The sequence below is a fragment of the Sylvia atricapilla genome, chromosome 20 (assembly GCF_009819655.1).
Source record: "Sylvia atricapilla isolate bSylAtr1 chromosome 20, bSylAtr1.pri, whole genome shotgun sequence".
Classification (NCBI taxonomy): domain Eukaryota; kingdom Metazoa; phylum Chordata; class Aves; order Passeriformes; family Sylviidae; genus Sylvia; species Sylvia atricapilla.
The window spans coordinates 7,220,817-7,233,765 of NC_089159.1; the positions used below are offsets into that span (position 1 = coordinate 7,220,817).

At 41.4% G+C, this 12,949-nt stretch overlaps 1 protein-coding gene across 1 annotated transcript; it reads left to right on the plus strand.

Annotated features, from left to right (window-relative positions):
• Positions 1 to 183: 183 nt before the first annotated feature.
• On the plus strand, positions 184 to 12,672 carry NSRP1 (nuclear speckle splicing regulatory protein 1). The gene is made up of 7 exons (XM_066333424.1): positions 184 to 306; positions 1,516 to 1,603; positions 7,398 to 7,454; positions 7,616 to 7,747; positions 8,280 to 8,487; positions 9,083 to 9,191; positions 11,066 to 12,672. Exons 1-7 carry the CDS (start codon positions 287 to 289, stop codon positions 12,087 to 12,089), a joined length of 1,638 nt encoding a protein of 545 aa, XP_066189521.1. The 5' UTR covers positions 184 to 286; the 3' UTR covers positions 12,090 to 12,672.
• Positions 12,673 to 12,949: the final 277 nt, after the last annotated feature.

Consider the following 12,949-nt stretch of genomic DNA (forward strand, 5'->3'; position numbering starts at 1 on the left):
GGGGCCTTGCCCGCCATTGCCCCGAGGCGCTCCCGGCTGCTGGCGCTGCTCCCCTCACGGAGCGCCCGCCATCGCCTTTCCCTGATCGGCACTTTCGCCGCTCGACAACGAGCCGTTAAAAAAATCCCCCGCCGCCTCCAGCGCCCTCCTGCCGCCCTCCGCTTCCCTCCCGGAGCGGGACCGCGCCGCGGGGCGAGGGGTGACCGGGGCGGGCGGGGAAAGTGAGCGGGGAGGACTCGGCCGCGAGGAATCTGCGGACGGGGAGCGGCAGCGGCGGGCGGACAAGATGGCGGCGCTGGGCAAGCAGTGAGTGCCGGCAGGGCCGGGGCGGGCGGGGGAAATCGGGCCCGGTGCTGAGGGCAGGGGCGAGCGCTGGGAAACTCCTTCCCCGGGACTCGCTTGTCCCAGGTGTCCGCCGCGCGGCCTCGCTGTGTTGGCCTGACCTTAAAACTGTGTTTATTAAAAACGAGCAGAACTCAAACAGCGAGCTGGCGCTTAAGACTGCGGCGGTGTTTCCCCGGGGTGTTTTTCACTCTTACGGAGGAGAATCTCCTCAGTGTTCCCTCACACTTCCCACCCTCGAGTTCGGGCCCCGGCAGCCGGGGCTCCGGGTCGGCCTCCGCGGCCGCGTCAGGCGGAGCTGAGGGCGGGTTCGGGGCTCAGGGAAGCGAATAGTGGTCACTGGGGTGGTGTGGTACCCCCAGAACGGGGGTCACAGGGACAGTGTGGTACCCCCAGAATGGGGGTCAAAAGGGTGGTGTGGTACCCCCAGAACGGGGGTCACAAGGGTGGTGTGGTACCGCCCGAATGAGGGTCACAGGGGTGGTGTGGTACCCCCAGAATGAGGGTCACAGAGATGGTGTGTGGTACCCCCAGAATGCGGGACTGCCCCAGTCAGTTTTGCCATACACACTGTGCCGAGCTATTGGCTCGGTGATGGACCCAGGGAAAGGCAGGTGAGCAAGAAATCCCCGATTTAGAAGTTGCTCAGCACCAAAAGGAAGTGGGTTTCGCACAGAAATGGACTTTTGTCAGCAGAAGAGTTCTTTGTGTGTGGTTAGTCCATCTCAGCTCGACATAATCTGACTGTAAATCTTGTCCTTTGCTGTAGCATTTGTGGTTACGTTACCAGCAAAGCATGAAATTACAGCACTGCAAACGTAACCATGGAATAGTGCCTGGTATAGACTAAGATTAAATCTCTTGAGATGAAACAGTAATTTCTTACCTCTCTGAGAGAGAAAAATAAATTACTTGGAGAACACTGGACAAGAGGGACTTGTGTCCTGATTTTAGAAAATCATTACATCCAGAAACTTTGCATGGCAAAAGACAGCAATAGCTCTGGGAGAAGCTGGCAGGTGTGCTCTGCTGCAAAGGCTCACATATAACTTGGATACATTATGTTGATGCTAACTTTTCACTTCTCAAATGGTAAATGGCAGATTTTTGGTTTGGAACGTGCTATGTTGTAAGTGATGCTGAAGGTAACTTTTTTTTTCTTTTCTCTTCTAGATATGGGCTTATTATGCCCAAAAAGTTGCCGCAGAAAAATCTTGTTTCAAAGAAGCTCTCAGTGTTTGCAGATGAGTCAGATGAAGAGGTCAGTTCAACAATTTTCGTCTGAAATTTGCCCCGTATTCTGCAAATTTATTTGTGTCCAACCCTTAATGGCTGCATCAGGTTTTGGCAGTGTCATTAGGATATGTGTCATCATTTTGGATTTGGGTGCGAAATATGATCTGTATTTTCTTTAGTACACATTACATGGACGTGGTGTTTTTTTGTTACTTTCTGTCAACTCTTCCAGAAGTTCAGCACATGTGACAACCAGTTTGCCAGAGTTAACTGTAGCTTGGAAAGAGATTTGTTGGCTGTCATGGGTGAATGCCTGCAAATAGACCAGTAGTAATCAACAGGAGTCACTCAAATACTAACTTTAAAGTGTGGTAGTTATGTGTGTTTCATCCTTTAGTGAGCTAATTTCCACCCAAATTGATTTTATGGTGTTCACACTGGGAACAAAAGCAAAGCTGTACAACACAGAAGTTCTAAAGCAAGAGAAGATGTATGCTATTGCGTGAGAGTGTTCTTTTCTATAATTTTTAATTTCTTTTAAAGTAGTAGGTTCAAAATACTCGCTCTGTACCTGCCCCAGTAGAGGGCACTGTGTGCTGTGTAAATCCCACCTGGATGTGCTGCTGGAAGGACGGGAAGTGTCCAGGAACGGGCTGGGATATGGGCTGGAGCCCTTATAGAACCCTCAGCTACAAATATATTCTTTCCTCCCTGGAGCTTCACTCCATGCTTGCTTTTCTGTGTGGTCGAGAAAAAGAATGCTAATAAAACATCAAATAATTTTGGTCGGTTTCTGACTCACCAAAAAATTTACTCTTAAAATCTATTTTTATTTTGATGAACCAGCAGTTGTTAATTTTATGTCACAGAAAGCCTGAATTTAGCAATTTCCAGCCCCTGTGTACCTGGTTCCATTAAAAAATCTGGAATGTTGCTGTTGAAGGTGTGTGAGCTCCAGTTTTACAGGGCAGGAAAAGGCTGAGGACCTTTCTAGTGATGTCCACTCAACCCTCAACATGAAACTGCCTCAGTGCAGCTCACAGGAAACAGGACAGGAATGTGTTTTAAATCCCATCTCTGTCCTCACTTAGCTGTGATCCTCAGAGGTGCATCCCTCCACTGTGGCTGTACTGAGGGGTTTTCCTTTAGGTGCCACTGCTGGAGATGGTAATGGAGCCTTTCCCTGGTTAGATGGGATTTGGTGTCTTTCTCTGCATTAAGGGTCTGACCCCACATTTTCCAGATCCCAGGAATAAACCTCATTTAATCTGTTGTCATTAAATGTTACGTGGTAAATCTGGGAACCTTCCTTGGGGCTGCCTTGTATTTTTTCACATCCTCATTTTCTCTGAATATCTAAACATTAAAACAGAAGAATGCATGCTAATAATTCTAGTAAAAAATAATATATGATGCTGTCTGCCAACTTTGAGCTTAACAGCTCAAGTATCCTCCCTTTTGGAAGAGCTGACAGATTCACTGTCAGAGTCTGTTATAAAAGCTCTTAAAAGTTGTTGTGCTCGTCAGTATGGTACATACCCAGCAAAAAGTAATAATCTCATAACTGCCTTTATCAAAGAAGATTGTTTTTTTAAAAAAAAATCAGAATTACTTTATTAGTTCAGTAATGATTTCAGAGCTTTTCACGATAAGGAGCAGCATTTGGGAGGGGTTTCATTTCCTGTCTGCTGCCTTATCAGTCAGAACTACATCTCAAATGTCTGGAGATTATGTATTTTTAACTGAACTTTATTAAAGTTTGTGCTGGGAAATCAGCACACCTGACTTGTCTATGATTATATATTAGATATCAAACTTTTGCTCCCCTTTTTTTTAAACATTACTATGCATTTTTCACGCAGATTTTGCCTCTACCCTTGCTGAAGGAATTTGGATTATTTTCCTTGTGGTTAAGTACATTAATGGCTGTTAGTTGCTGACAATGGTCTTTGTGTTAGTTCATAAGAAACAGAGCATCTGGGATGGAAATTTTCTGGAAATACAATGTTGACTAGGAAAAAGTGGCTTGTCAGTCTGTGTGATGTTCATTCTTCCTTTTTGCCTTTAGTGTTTAGTTGAAATTATCTCTGTGGTACAGCAGATAAAATTTCTGTTTTGTGATTGCACCAGAATTACCCAGTGTATATTCCTGTACTGTACCAGTCTTTCAAAACTGATTTGTTAATACAGGATAAAAAAAATAACTGTACACAGACCTCAGTAGGTGCTGAACTCGGGAGGGAGATTGTGGAGCCAGCATGAACAGTTCTGTGAATGTACCAACTGGATTTGGTGGGTTTTTTAGTGACCACTTGAAAGATAAATGGAGTGTTTAAACAGGCAGAAGCTGAAAATAAGCAACAAACTCTTACCTTCGTGTAGGCTCAGATTTTTGGTTTTGCTTATGCATCTTTTCATTCCCTTTGCAACTTTTCAAAGGAAGAGCCTGAGTAAAAGGATTTGCTGAGTAATTGAGCTGGTGCTGACCAGAGTTTATGCAACAGTTTTCATGCAAAGTAAAAGTGTAAGTGTAGAGTAAAGGGGCTCCTAGAAAAGAGTTTTCTGAGAAGGAGGACGCAGAAAAGAGTAGCTCAAGATGATGTATGTAAATCAAGAATAATTGAGAGAAGTAAGGTGATGATGCTATTTCTCATAATATGAGCAGTAGGTTCCATTATAGAATTACCAAATAACTGGTTTAATCTAAACAAAAGGAAGTTGTGTAGTTGAGGTGTGGAACTCCTTGCCACAGGATACTGTGGCATAGCTAGGAATATAAATGGATTCAGAAATGGATTGTAAATTAAGGGATGCTCTTGATTTCAAACAATGGTTCAGGTGCATCCTCTGGTTCAGGAAGTCCTTGATTTGGTTTCTGGAAACTAGGATGGAGTGCTGAGAAAAGCTGATTCTGTGTACATGACTTGTTTTTCATGTTTATTCTCTTGATCTTCTGCTAGTAGCCATGACTCATATTGCGTGTGAACCAAGAGGAATCTGTTGCCTGATGTGATTTCTGGTTTTTTTTAGCTCCATGAGGACTGGCGTCTCATGTGCAGGTTGTACTTGGATTGTACAGTTCTCTGTGAGGGTGGGCCATAAGGATTCACTCCTAAATCCATGTACCTGAGGGTGCAAGTAGCTAATTTTAGAGTGAGAAGGAACTAAGAAATTGAGAGAACCATGAGAAATGTTAGCAGATTGGGGTAATTAATTGCCCTTTTTTTTTTTTTTTTTTTTTTTTTTTTTTTTTTTTTTTTTTTTAATAAACCTTTTAGTTGTGTACAAGCTGTCTTCCATGGTCTGGTAGCAGTGATAGACTGGAGAGCCTCATTTCTCAGAGTTCCTTGATTTGCATGGATTCTGTGTCCCTTCACAGCATAGGGTTAAAAGGTTTTCTCTCCTTCCAGAAAATATTGAATTATAAGCTTTGTGCTTCAGAAGAATGGCTTGACTGGAGGGAGGGAAAAAGTATGAGACAGATTGCTAAGCTTATAGGGTCTTTAATAAATGGACAGTTGATAAGTAAAACAATACAAAGGGACGGAAAGTTCTCATCTATCAGAGCTCACAGCACAACAGGAAATTGTCCACCATAAACCACTGGGGACGGTGTTTGTTTTCTGTAAACTCACTGCCAGTGTGGAGAAATGGCAGATGGACCTCTTTACCATCATATGTCCAATAATAATGAGGGTTATGTATTAATTTAGTGTTTACCTGATCTTTGTAGATCAATGCATTTATTCCATGTACACAGACAAGGAAAACATTCTAAATAGAGTTTCAAATATTTCAGTGGGATAGAGCTTATTCTTTGCAGAATCTGTTTTGTTTTCTCTCTGGAATAGTGCAAGGGAGATTCTTCTTTGTTGAGGTGCCCTTCTGTTAAACCAGTGTAAAAGTTTCCCACAGAGGAAACCTTCAGGGTGACCCTCAATATGTCAAACAAAGGACCATCTTCTTTCCCAAGAACCAGGAGGAAATTGAGGTTTTCTATGTAATGCTGATTGTGTGTTCTATGCTAATTTAAAATGGCTGCTTATGGTTTATACTGACTCATTTATGGCCTTTTCAAAAGAAGATGTACGTCATAAAATTAGGTACAGAGTGCTGTAAACTATTTCAGAACATCGGTTCTTCAGAACTTTAGAGTTCTTCAGTGTTGAAGGCAGAGGTAAACTCAAAACTAATGAAGCCAGGTTCTTGTAGATTTTAAACTAAATAATCCACTATCTGCTTCCCCCAGTCAATCAACCAACCAACCAGCTACCTAAATAAATAAGAGACTGTATCCAGTTCTAGTGCAAATAATCAGCAAGCTGCAGCAGACAGGGTGTAGACCCTGATAGCACAGTCAGCTCTGTGCATTGCTCATGTCTGCCAGGCTCAGCTCCTTAAAGCCTGGGCTTTAAAGCTCCTTAAAGCTCCTTACCTGGTTGTCTGCACCTGGGTTATAGAAAGCAGCTGCTTTTCAGTGGTGGGCACAGAAGATAGAGGTGATCACTGTCTGTACGTGTTCCTTAGTCCCATCCTGGGTGGGTGACAGAGGCCCCAAAGATACCAGCTGTTCCTGTGCTCTTGGTGAAAATGCCAGCTGGGTAAAGGGACAGAAATGGATGAGAGTTTGTGATTTTAGTCTTTCCCAGTGCCCAGGAGGAGCTGGGTGCTCAGCACAGGGCCAGTGTCTGCTCACACAGCACTGCCCACGGGCCAAATCAAGCAGGAACCTCTGAGGAGGGAAGAGAGACAGAGTGCACAGAGTCACGTATCATTAAACTCCATCCCTGCACAACTTCCCTGTTTCTGAAATTAACCAGTGAAAAAAAAATATTTGCACTATTTACAGTCTGTCCTGTAGAAAATTGTGGAAAAGCACTTGGTGTTTTTCCTTGTTGACACATCTGTTAAAGTTTTAATAGGATAATAAAGAGGGGTCACAGCATGTTATTTTATTTTAAACATCAAATGAATTTAAAAGCCTTCATGTTCAGGGGATCTGTTTGAATTTAGATAGTGCTAATTCTGTTTGATTTCAGAAGATCTTAGTTCCTGCTGCAAAGCTCCCTGCTACTTGGTTTTCATTTTTTAATTTTATTAAGAACAAATTACAGAATCTCTTTGCCTTTTAAGATGCGCCACAGAGCGTGTATTAGTCAAAGTTGCAAAACTTGACAAGCTGCCAAAATGCAAAAGGTTTTTTCCTTCCTATTTCTTCTTTTTAAGATTAAGAGATATTTAATTACATAAACAAGGATACAAGTCCTGCCATTATAGTGGATCTGTTTAATAAACACTATTATCTGTTGGTTGAGAAAAGATAGATATGTAGTTTAGGTCAAAACTAATTAAAAGAAGAAAAGTAAATAAAATGCAAAGCTTTTTTGTAAGAGACAGTATGATTAGAAAACATTTTCAGTAGGGATCTGTTTCTTCTTAGGAAAGACTAGTATTGCTATTTTCTAGCATGTTAATCTTGAGAAATTAAACAGTAACATTTGAAGTACATGCTGTTTAGCTGTGTTCTAATTTTTGAAAATACACAACTAATGATACAAGTGAGACTTGAAATAAATACCAAATTCTTACAGATTTTTGTATTTAACTATGAATACAGTTTTTCTTTTTTCATGTGATTTTCAGTATCTCTGCTTGTGACTGGTACATCTCTGATGGATGTGCAGGAAGAATTCAGTATTTTCTGAATCACACCTGTCTGTAATTGGACTACTATATGGTTGTTTGGTAGAATGATAGAAAAATAATATTATCTGTGTCAATGTAATTAATTTTGTTTCTGCAATGTGTCCTTTTTACAGCCAACTGTTGGGGAAAGTCTTCAAAAAGAAGCATTGAAAAAGCAAGCAATGAAACAGGTAAGGGACTATTTTTAATTTACTCTCTGTGTTCTGACGGGTAATTTATACCATAGATCTGTTTAAATTACAACATAGGAATCAAATATTTGAAAATAGTAAAGATTTCATTATTATTATTATTTTGATATCTTTTCTTCTCCTTCCTGTTTTTGTTTTAGACTAAATTGGAGATTCAGAAGGCTTTAGAAGAAGATGCTACAGTATATGAATATGACAGTATTTATGATGAAATGCAGCAGAAGAAGAAAGAAAGCAGTGCCAGAATGTTAGCTGGAAATGGTGACAAAAGGGTCAGTACCTGAGAATGTATCCTGTCTGTCCAACTCTGTCTGCTTGGGGTAACTGTGACTGGTAAACTTGTAAACTTCAAACCACTGCTGAATTACCCTGACAAATGATACTTTCCTTGTTACTTATTCTAGTTCCTTTGAAGGCTCTGGTCAGGTTCTGGGGATGAAAGGAAGCCTCCCACTCCTGAAAAGAAGGGCAAGGCTGTTAAAGTTAGGAAGACACAGGGATGAAAATCAAAAAACCATTCATTTTCATTTAGAGTAAAAATCCTCCTAGTCAAAGATGGGATGACTGTTTTGATTAAATACAGCAACCTCTCTTGGTACTGGGAAATGTGCTGTGCTAGGGGTCTGAAAGGAATGGCAGTTTGTTTTGGGTAGCTATCAGTCAGAGAGAGAGCACATTAGAGCAGCTCCTGACAATTTTCTTCCATTACCAACTTAATTCAACGTCTCCATCAATCCCAATTTGTGTTTTCTCAGCCACCACAATTACCTCTCAGCATGGTAACTTTCTTCCCTTCTACCTCAGCCCAGATACATCCACAACATCCTCAAAGCAGCTGAGATTAGAAAGAAGGAACAGGAAAGGCGAATGGAGAGAAAAATTCAGAAAGAGCGTGAAATGGAAGGAGGAGAGTTTGCAGACAAAGAGGCTTTTGTGACTTCAGCCTATAAGAAGAAGCTGCAAGAAAGAGCTGAGGAGGAGGAGAGAGAAAGAAGAGAATCAGCTCTCGAGGGTGAGATTCATAGTGAAACAATGGTCCTGAAAAAAAAGTAGGACCTTGTACATGATTCACAATATATTTGTCTGGTGGTCTCTATGTGAGGCTTGAGATAATTAAAATCAAAGAGGACCAGATTAGCAGATCCTGCATCAGATCAACCTTGGTCTTTTATACTTTCCTTTGCATGTGTTACACAGACGGAACAGAGGACGTTCCTCTGGTTGTGTGTCAGTACTATTTGGGTTGATACTTTAATTTTTGAGGGAGGATCAGTTGTTGAAGGAAGACTTGTAAGCCTGGGGTACAGTGATGTTTCCAGTCCTTACCACAGACATTCTGGTCAGGATCAGGAGCAGATGTAAAGCACAGAATGTAGGATCATTAGATGAATTGGGCTGGAGTGGACCTGTGAAGGTCACCTGTTCCAGGCATCTGCTCCAAGTGTGGTCTGCTGTGAGGCCAGATCTGGTTACTCTAAGCTTTTTCCACTTTGGATTTGAAAACCTCCAGGATGGAAATTGCAGTTTTGGTGGCGTGTACTGGTTTTGAGTTGTGCGTGGTGAGTATTTGTGGCACAGTAAATCCAACCTCCCTTTCTTTCTCTCAGCATACCTGGATGTGACCAAACAGAGGGATCTCAGTGGATTCTACAGACATCTTTTAAACCAGCGTGTGGGGGAAGAAGAGATGCCTAAATGCAGCTTCCGTGAAGCCAGGTAGGATGTGATTCCAACAGAGTTTCAGGTCTAAAATCCAGCATCTGGCTTTTTGTGATTCCATACTCACTGGAAGATTAGACAAAGAGCACTAATGCAGTGGTAAGGCAAACTGGTAATTTCATACAGCTGATGAACTGAATTATTTGGTAAATAACTAATGATCATCAGTGACACAGAAAATGAAACAAGCAGGACAGGGATGCTGTCTGAAAAGTATCAAGAGGACAGTTATGATTGTAATCCTGCTTGGTATTATTCTGACCTACGTTTTCTTTGGTTTACATAATATTTAGCAATCTGTATTAAGTTACACATTTTGAATCACGAGGAAGACCAGAGGTAAAATAGTGAGCATAGCAGTAAGTCATGGGAAATGAATATGCTATGAATTTCCTATAAAGAATGTGAGTCTCTTTATTTCATACTTACTCCACATTTAGTTGCATAAAAACTAAATTGTGTGTTAATGCTGTGGTAGAAGGAAATGAATCAAATATATAGGAAATCCAGTGGGAGTATTTTGAAATCTGAATATGTGAACATTCCAAAGCAATGAGACGAGACTGAATTATTTAGGTGTTTAAAATGGTAACATTCTGCCATATGGATAAATGTGATGAAGGGGATATTTCTTGTATGCAGCAATTGATCATTTGAGACAATTAATTTAGGTTAAACCTCATTTGATAGAGGTTTAAAGCATGGATATCACTGATTAAGTGTTTGCTATCACAAAGAAAATGCAGCTTTCATCAAGAGATCTTCTAGATCTGAGATTGGATTGTTAGAAAGTAAATTCTTAGCCTAAGTGAAGAAAGTGATCACTGAAGTTACTCAGCTACCTGAAGTAAGAGAGTTCTCCATGAAGTCTTCAGGGTGATGTGATTTTGTACTTTGTAAAGAGCATTTGAAATGATGATTTTTTTAATCTTGCAAATTAAGGAACTTTGCTTTAGTGGCACATAAAATTAATTCAGGGGAAACAAATTGTCCTGTAGATAGTGTTCCCAGCAAGGCATTCAAATAATCTCAGGTGTATATTTTAGTTTTATTCTTTTTCATGGTGATGCAGCAGGATGCAGAGAAAAAAGCTCCATTTTTAGATCTCAGAAGTGTCCCTAAAGTGTTCCACCTTTGAGTTGGATTACTAAGTAAATTACCAAACTTTTCAATTTAATTTTTAGTTGTTGTTCATAGGCTATCCATGCCTTCAGGCATTTAGCAGACATAAAATCTCACTGGTGGTGTCCTGACTCAGGAGATTGCCCCACAGGCTGTTCCTGGAGCTTGGTGATTAAATGCAACAGACATGGTTTGTGTGAGTGAACAGGGATTTCCTCATCAGCCAGAAGAGAATGACAAAGCATAACCCCTCCATGAGTCAGCATTTTGCATTTAAGAATATTTGAGCTGTTAAAAGTTACTACTTTCTGTCTAGTCACAAGTGAGATCTTCAGAAATACTGGATCAAAACAAACCAAACATGTTCTCTGTCAACAAAACTCACAACCTGCTTCTTCTCTGGATAATTATTTGATGTGAATAGAGGACCAAACACATAAGAAAACCTGTAACTTGCCAGCAGGCTCACACAGGAACACAAATCAATGGTTTTTTTTCCTTAGATGGAGGCTGCACATACTTTACCATAGTCATCTTTTAGATAAATTCCTCAGCTCACATTCACCAGTGAACCAGATGTGGATACTTTGTGTGCTGGATTCCTGGAACCTGAGCCACAGACAGATTTGCTTTCTAAGACTTCTCAGCAGCATCTTTTGCCTAAGTACTGACCAGAAGACAGTTTACAGAAAAGTCCAAGATTTCAGGATTTTTAATGTTGTTTCTCTTTTCTAATGTAAAAAATGTAGGATAAAGGAAGAAAAACCTGACAGTCAGGATGAACCCAACGAAAGGAACAAATCTCCATTGGAAAGACAAAGAGAGAAGCCGTCTAAGAAAGAAAATAATCCAGATGCTGATACCGACCTAGGAACTGATAGTAGTGATGATGACAAGAGACACAAGCATAGTAAAGTAAATTTGAAAAAGAAGAAAAGAAGGGAGAACTCAGTGAGCAGTGAAGAGGAGGTTAAACATCACAAAAGCCAGAGGCATTCCAGGTCACCAAGCTCATCCAGTGTGGAGGAAGAGCCACGCAACAAAGCCCAATCAAGCCATCAGAGAGGAGAGAGCAGGCCGAGCAAAAGGGGAGGTGATGAACAGTACAGGGAAAAGGATTATGAGAGAAGTAGGACCCACGAAAAGGATCACCAGAGGGACAGGGAAGAGCGACACAGGCATGGGGATCACACTAGTAGAGATCACTACAGAAGGAGGGAAGATCAAGATGATAAACAAAGGGGGAAGGAAAGAAAAGAGAGGGAGGGACATGGCAGAGAATGGAAGAGGGCAAAGGAGAGAGAGGAGAAGGGCTCAGAGAAGGAACGAGAGAAAGAAAGAACAAGAAATGATAAAGACAGATATAATGACAGAGAGAAAGACAGAGGAGAGAAATACAGAGAAAGGGAAGATCATGCAAAGGACAGGAGAGAGAAATATGGCAGTGATGAAAAGAAATACCGAGAGAGGAGGGAAAGTACTCCTACATCTTTAGAAAAAGATGGAGAGAGTGGTCTAGGAAAAGAGAGAAAGGGAAAAGACAGAGAGGTGGATGAGAAGGGAAGCTCCAGCTCTGGAATGTCTGAGCAGAAACGTAAAGCTGGAGAAGGGGAGAAAGATGAGAAAGAAAAAGCACAGAAAGCACCTGAGAGCCTGAGCAAATTTGCCAAAAGGAGCAACGAGGAGACGGTGATGTCAGCACGGGACCGGTACCTGGCCCGGCAGATGGCCCGGGTCAGCACCAAACCTTACATCGAGAAAGAGGAGGACTGATGGCCCTGGCATGGGCACAAACGCCTGGGCTGGCAGCTAGGAGGAAAGGCCACTGCTGTGCAGGCTCTTGGACAGGAAAGATTATCCTACCTGTTAATTCCTGGCTTTCCTTTGAGAAGTTGTGTGTCCCTTAAGAGAATAACTTTTGGAATGGCTCAGTGGGTCTCTTGACACGCACCTTTAGTCTGTCTGTACAGCTGAAATGTTCAATGTGGCTGACTGTCCTGCCCTTCAGTACCATGTCCTTGGTACCTGAAGATTTTGGGCAGGCCTGGGAGTGTTAGACAATGTAAGGTGAGAATGCATCCCTCTGCTCCTTTCAGCAGCCAAAACAGTGAGCTCTGCTGAAACAAAGGTGTTCTCAGCCCATAGGAGGACTCACTGTCCACTACTGCTCTCAAAAATGGGAAGCAAACCTGTAAAAGTGGGTGAAAAGGCAAGAAAACCAGCCTGAATGATGACCTAGGAGGTTTCTGTATGTAGAGTGGAGTTTTGTAAAGATATATGCATATTGAGGTATGGATTTTGTATTATGTGTGGGTTCTGATGTACAGAAACAGTTAATAAAGTGTAAGATAAGTATGTGTGGGGGTTTTTTCATGTGTAGGTTATTTTACTACGTCTTTTTTGCATGGAATAAGGTAGATGAGTCTGTTTTCATGTATTGCAGTTGTATCTGCTTGTTAATTGATATTTTAGATTTGTCAGTCTTCTGTTCAAAGGTTCATAGTCAAGAAAAAATTATCTTTCAACTTGGTAAGTAGGATATCTGACAGTGGTCATAGCTTTTAGAATATATTTTCAACACTTTTTAAATTGTTTCTTTCACTTTGTTTTTGTTCAGAGTTTATCATTTTTAT

What these genes read in the sequence shown, in the direction of transcription:
- NSRP1 (XM_066333424.1), top strand. Translation starts at nt 287, where the DNA reads ATGGCGGCGCTGGGCAAGCA. An exon ending in CAGATGAGTCAGATGAAGAG is followed by an intron (nt 1,604 to 7,397) that starts GTCAGTTCAACA and finishes TCCTTTTTACAG; the next exon opens with CCAACTGTTGGGGAAAGTCT. An exon ending in AAAAGCAAGCAATGAAACAG is followed by an intron (nt 7,455 to 7,615) that starts GTAAGGGACTAT and finishes TTTTTGTTTTAG; the next exon opens with ACTAAATTGGAGATTCAGAA.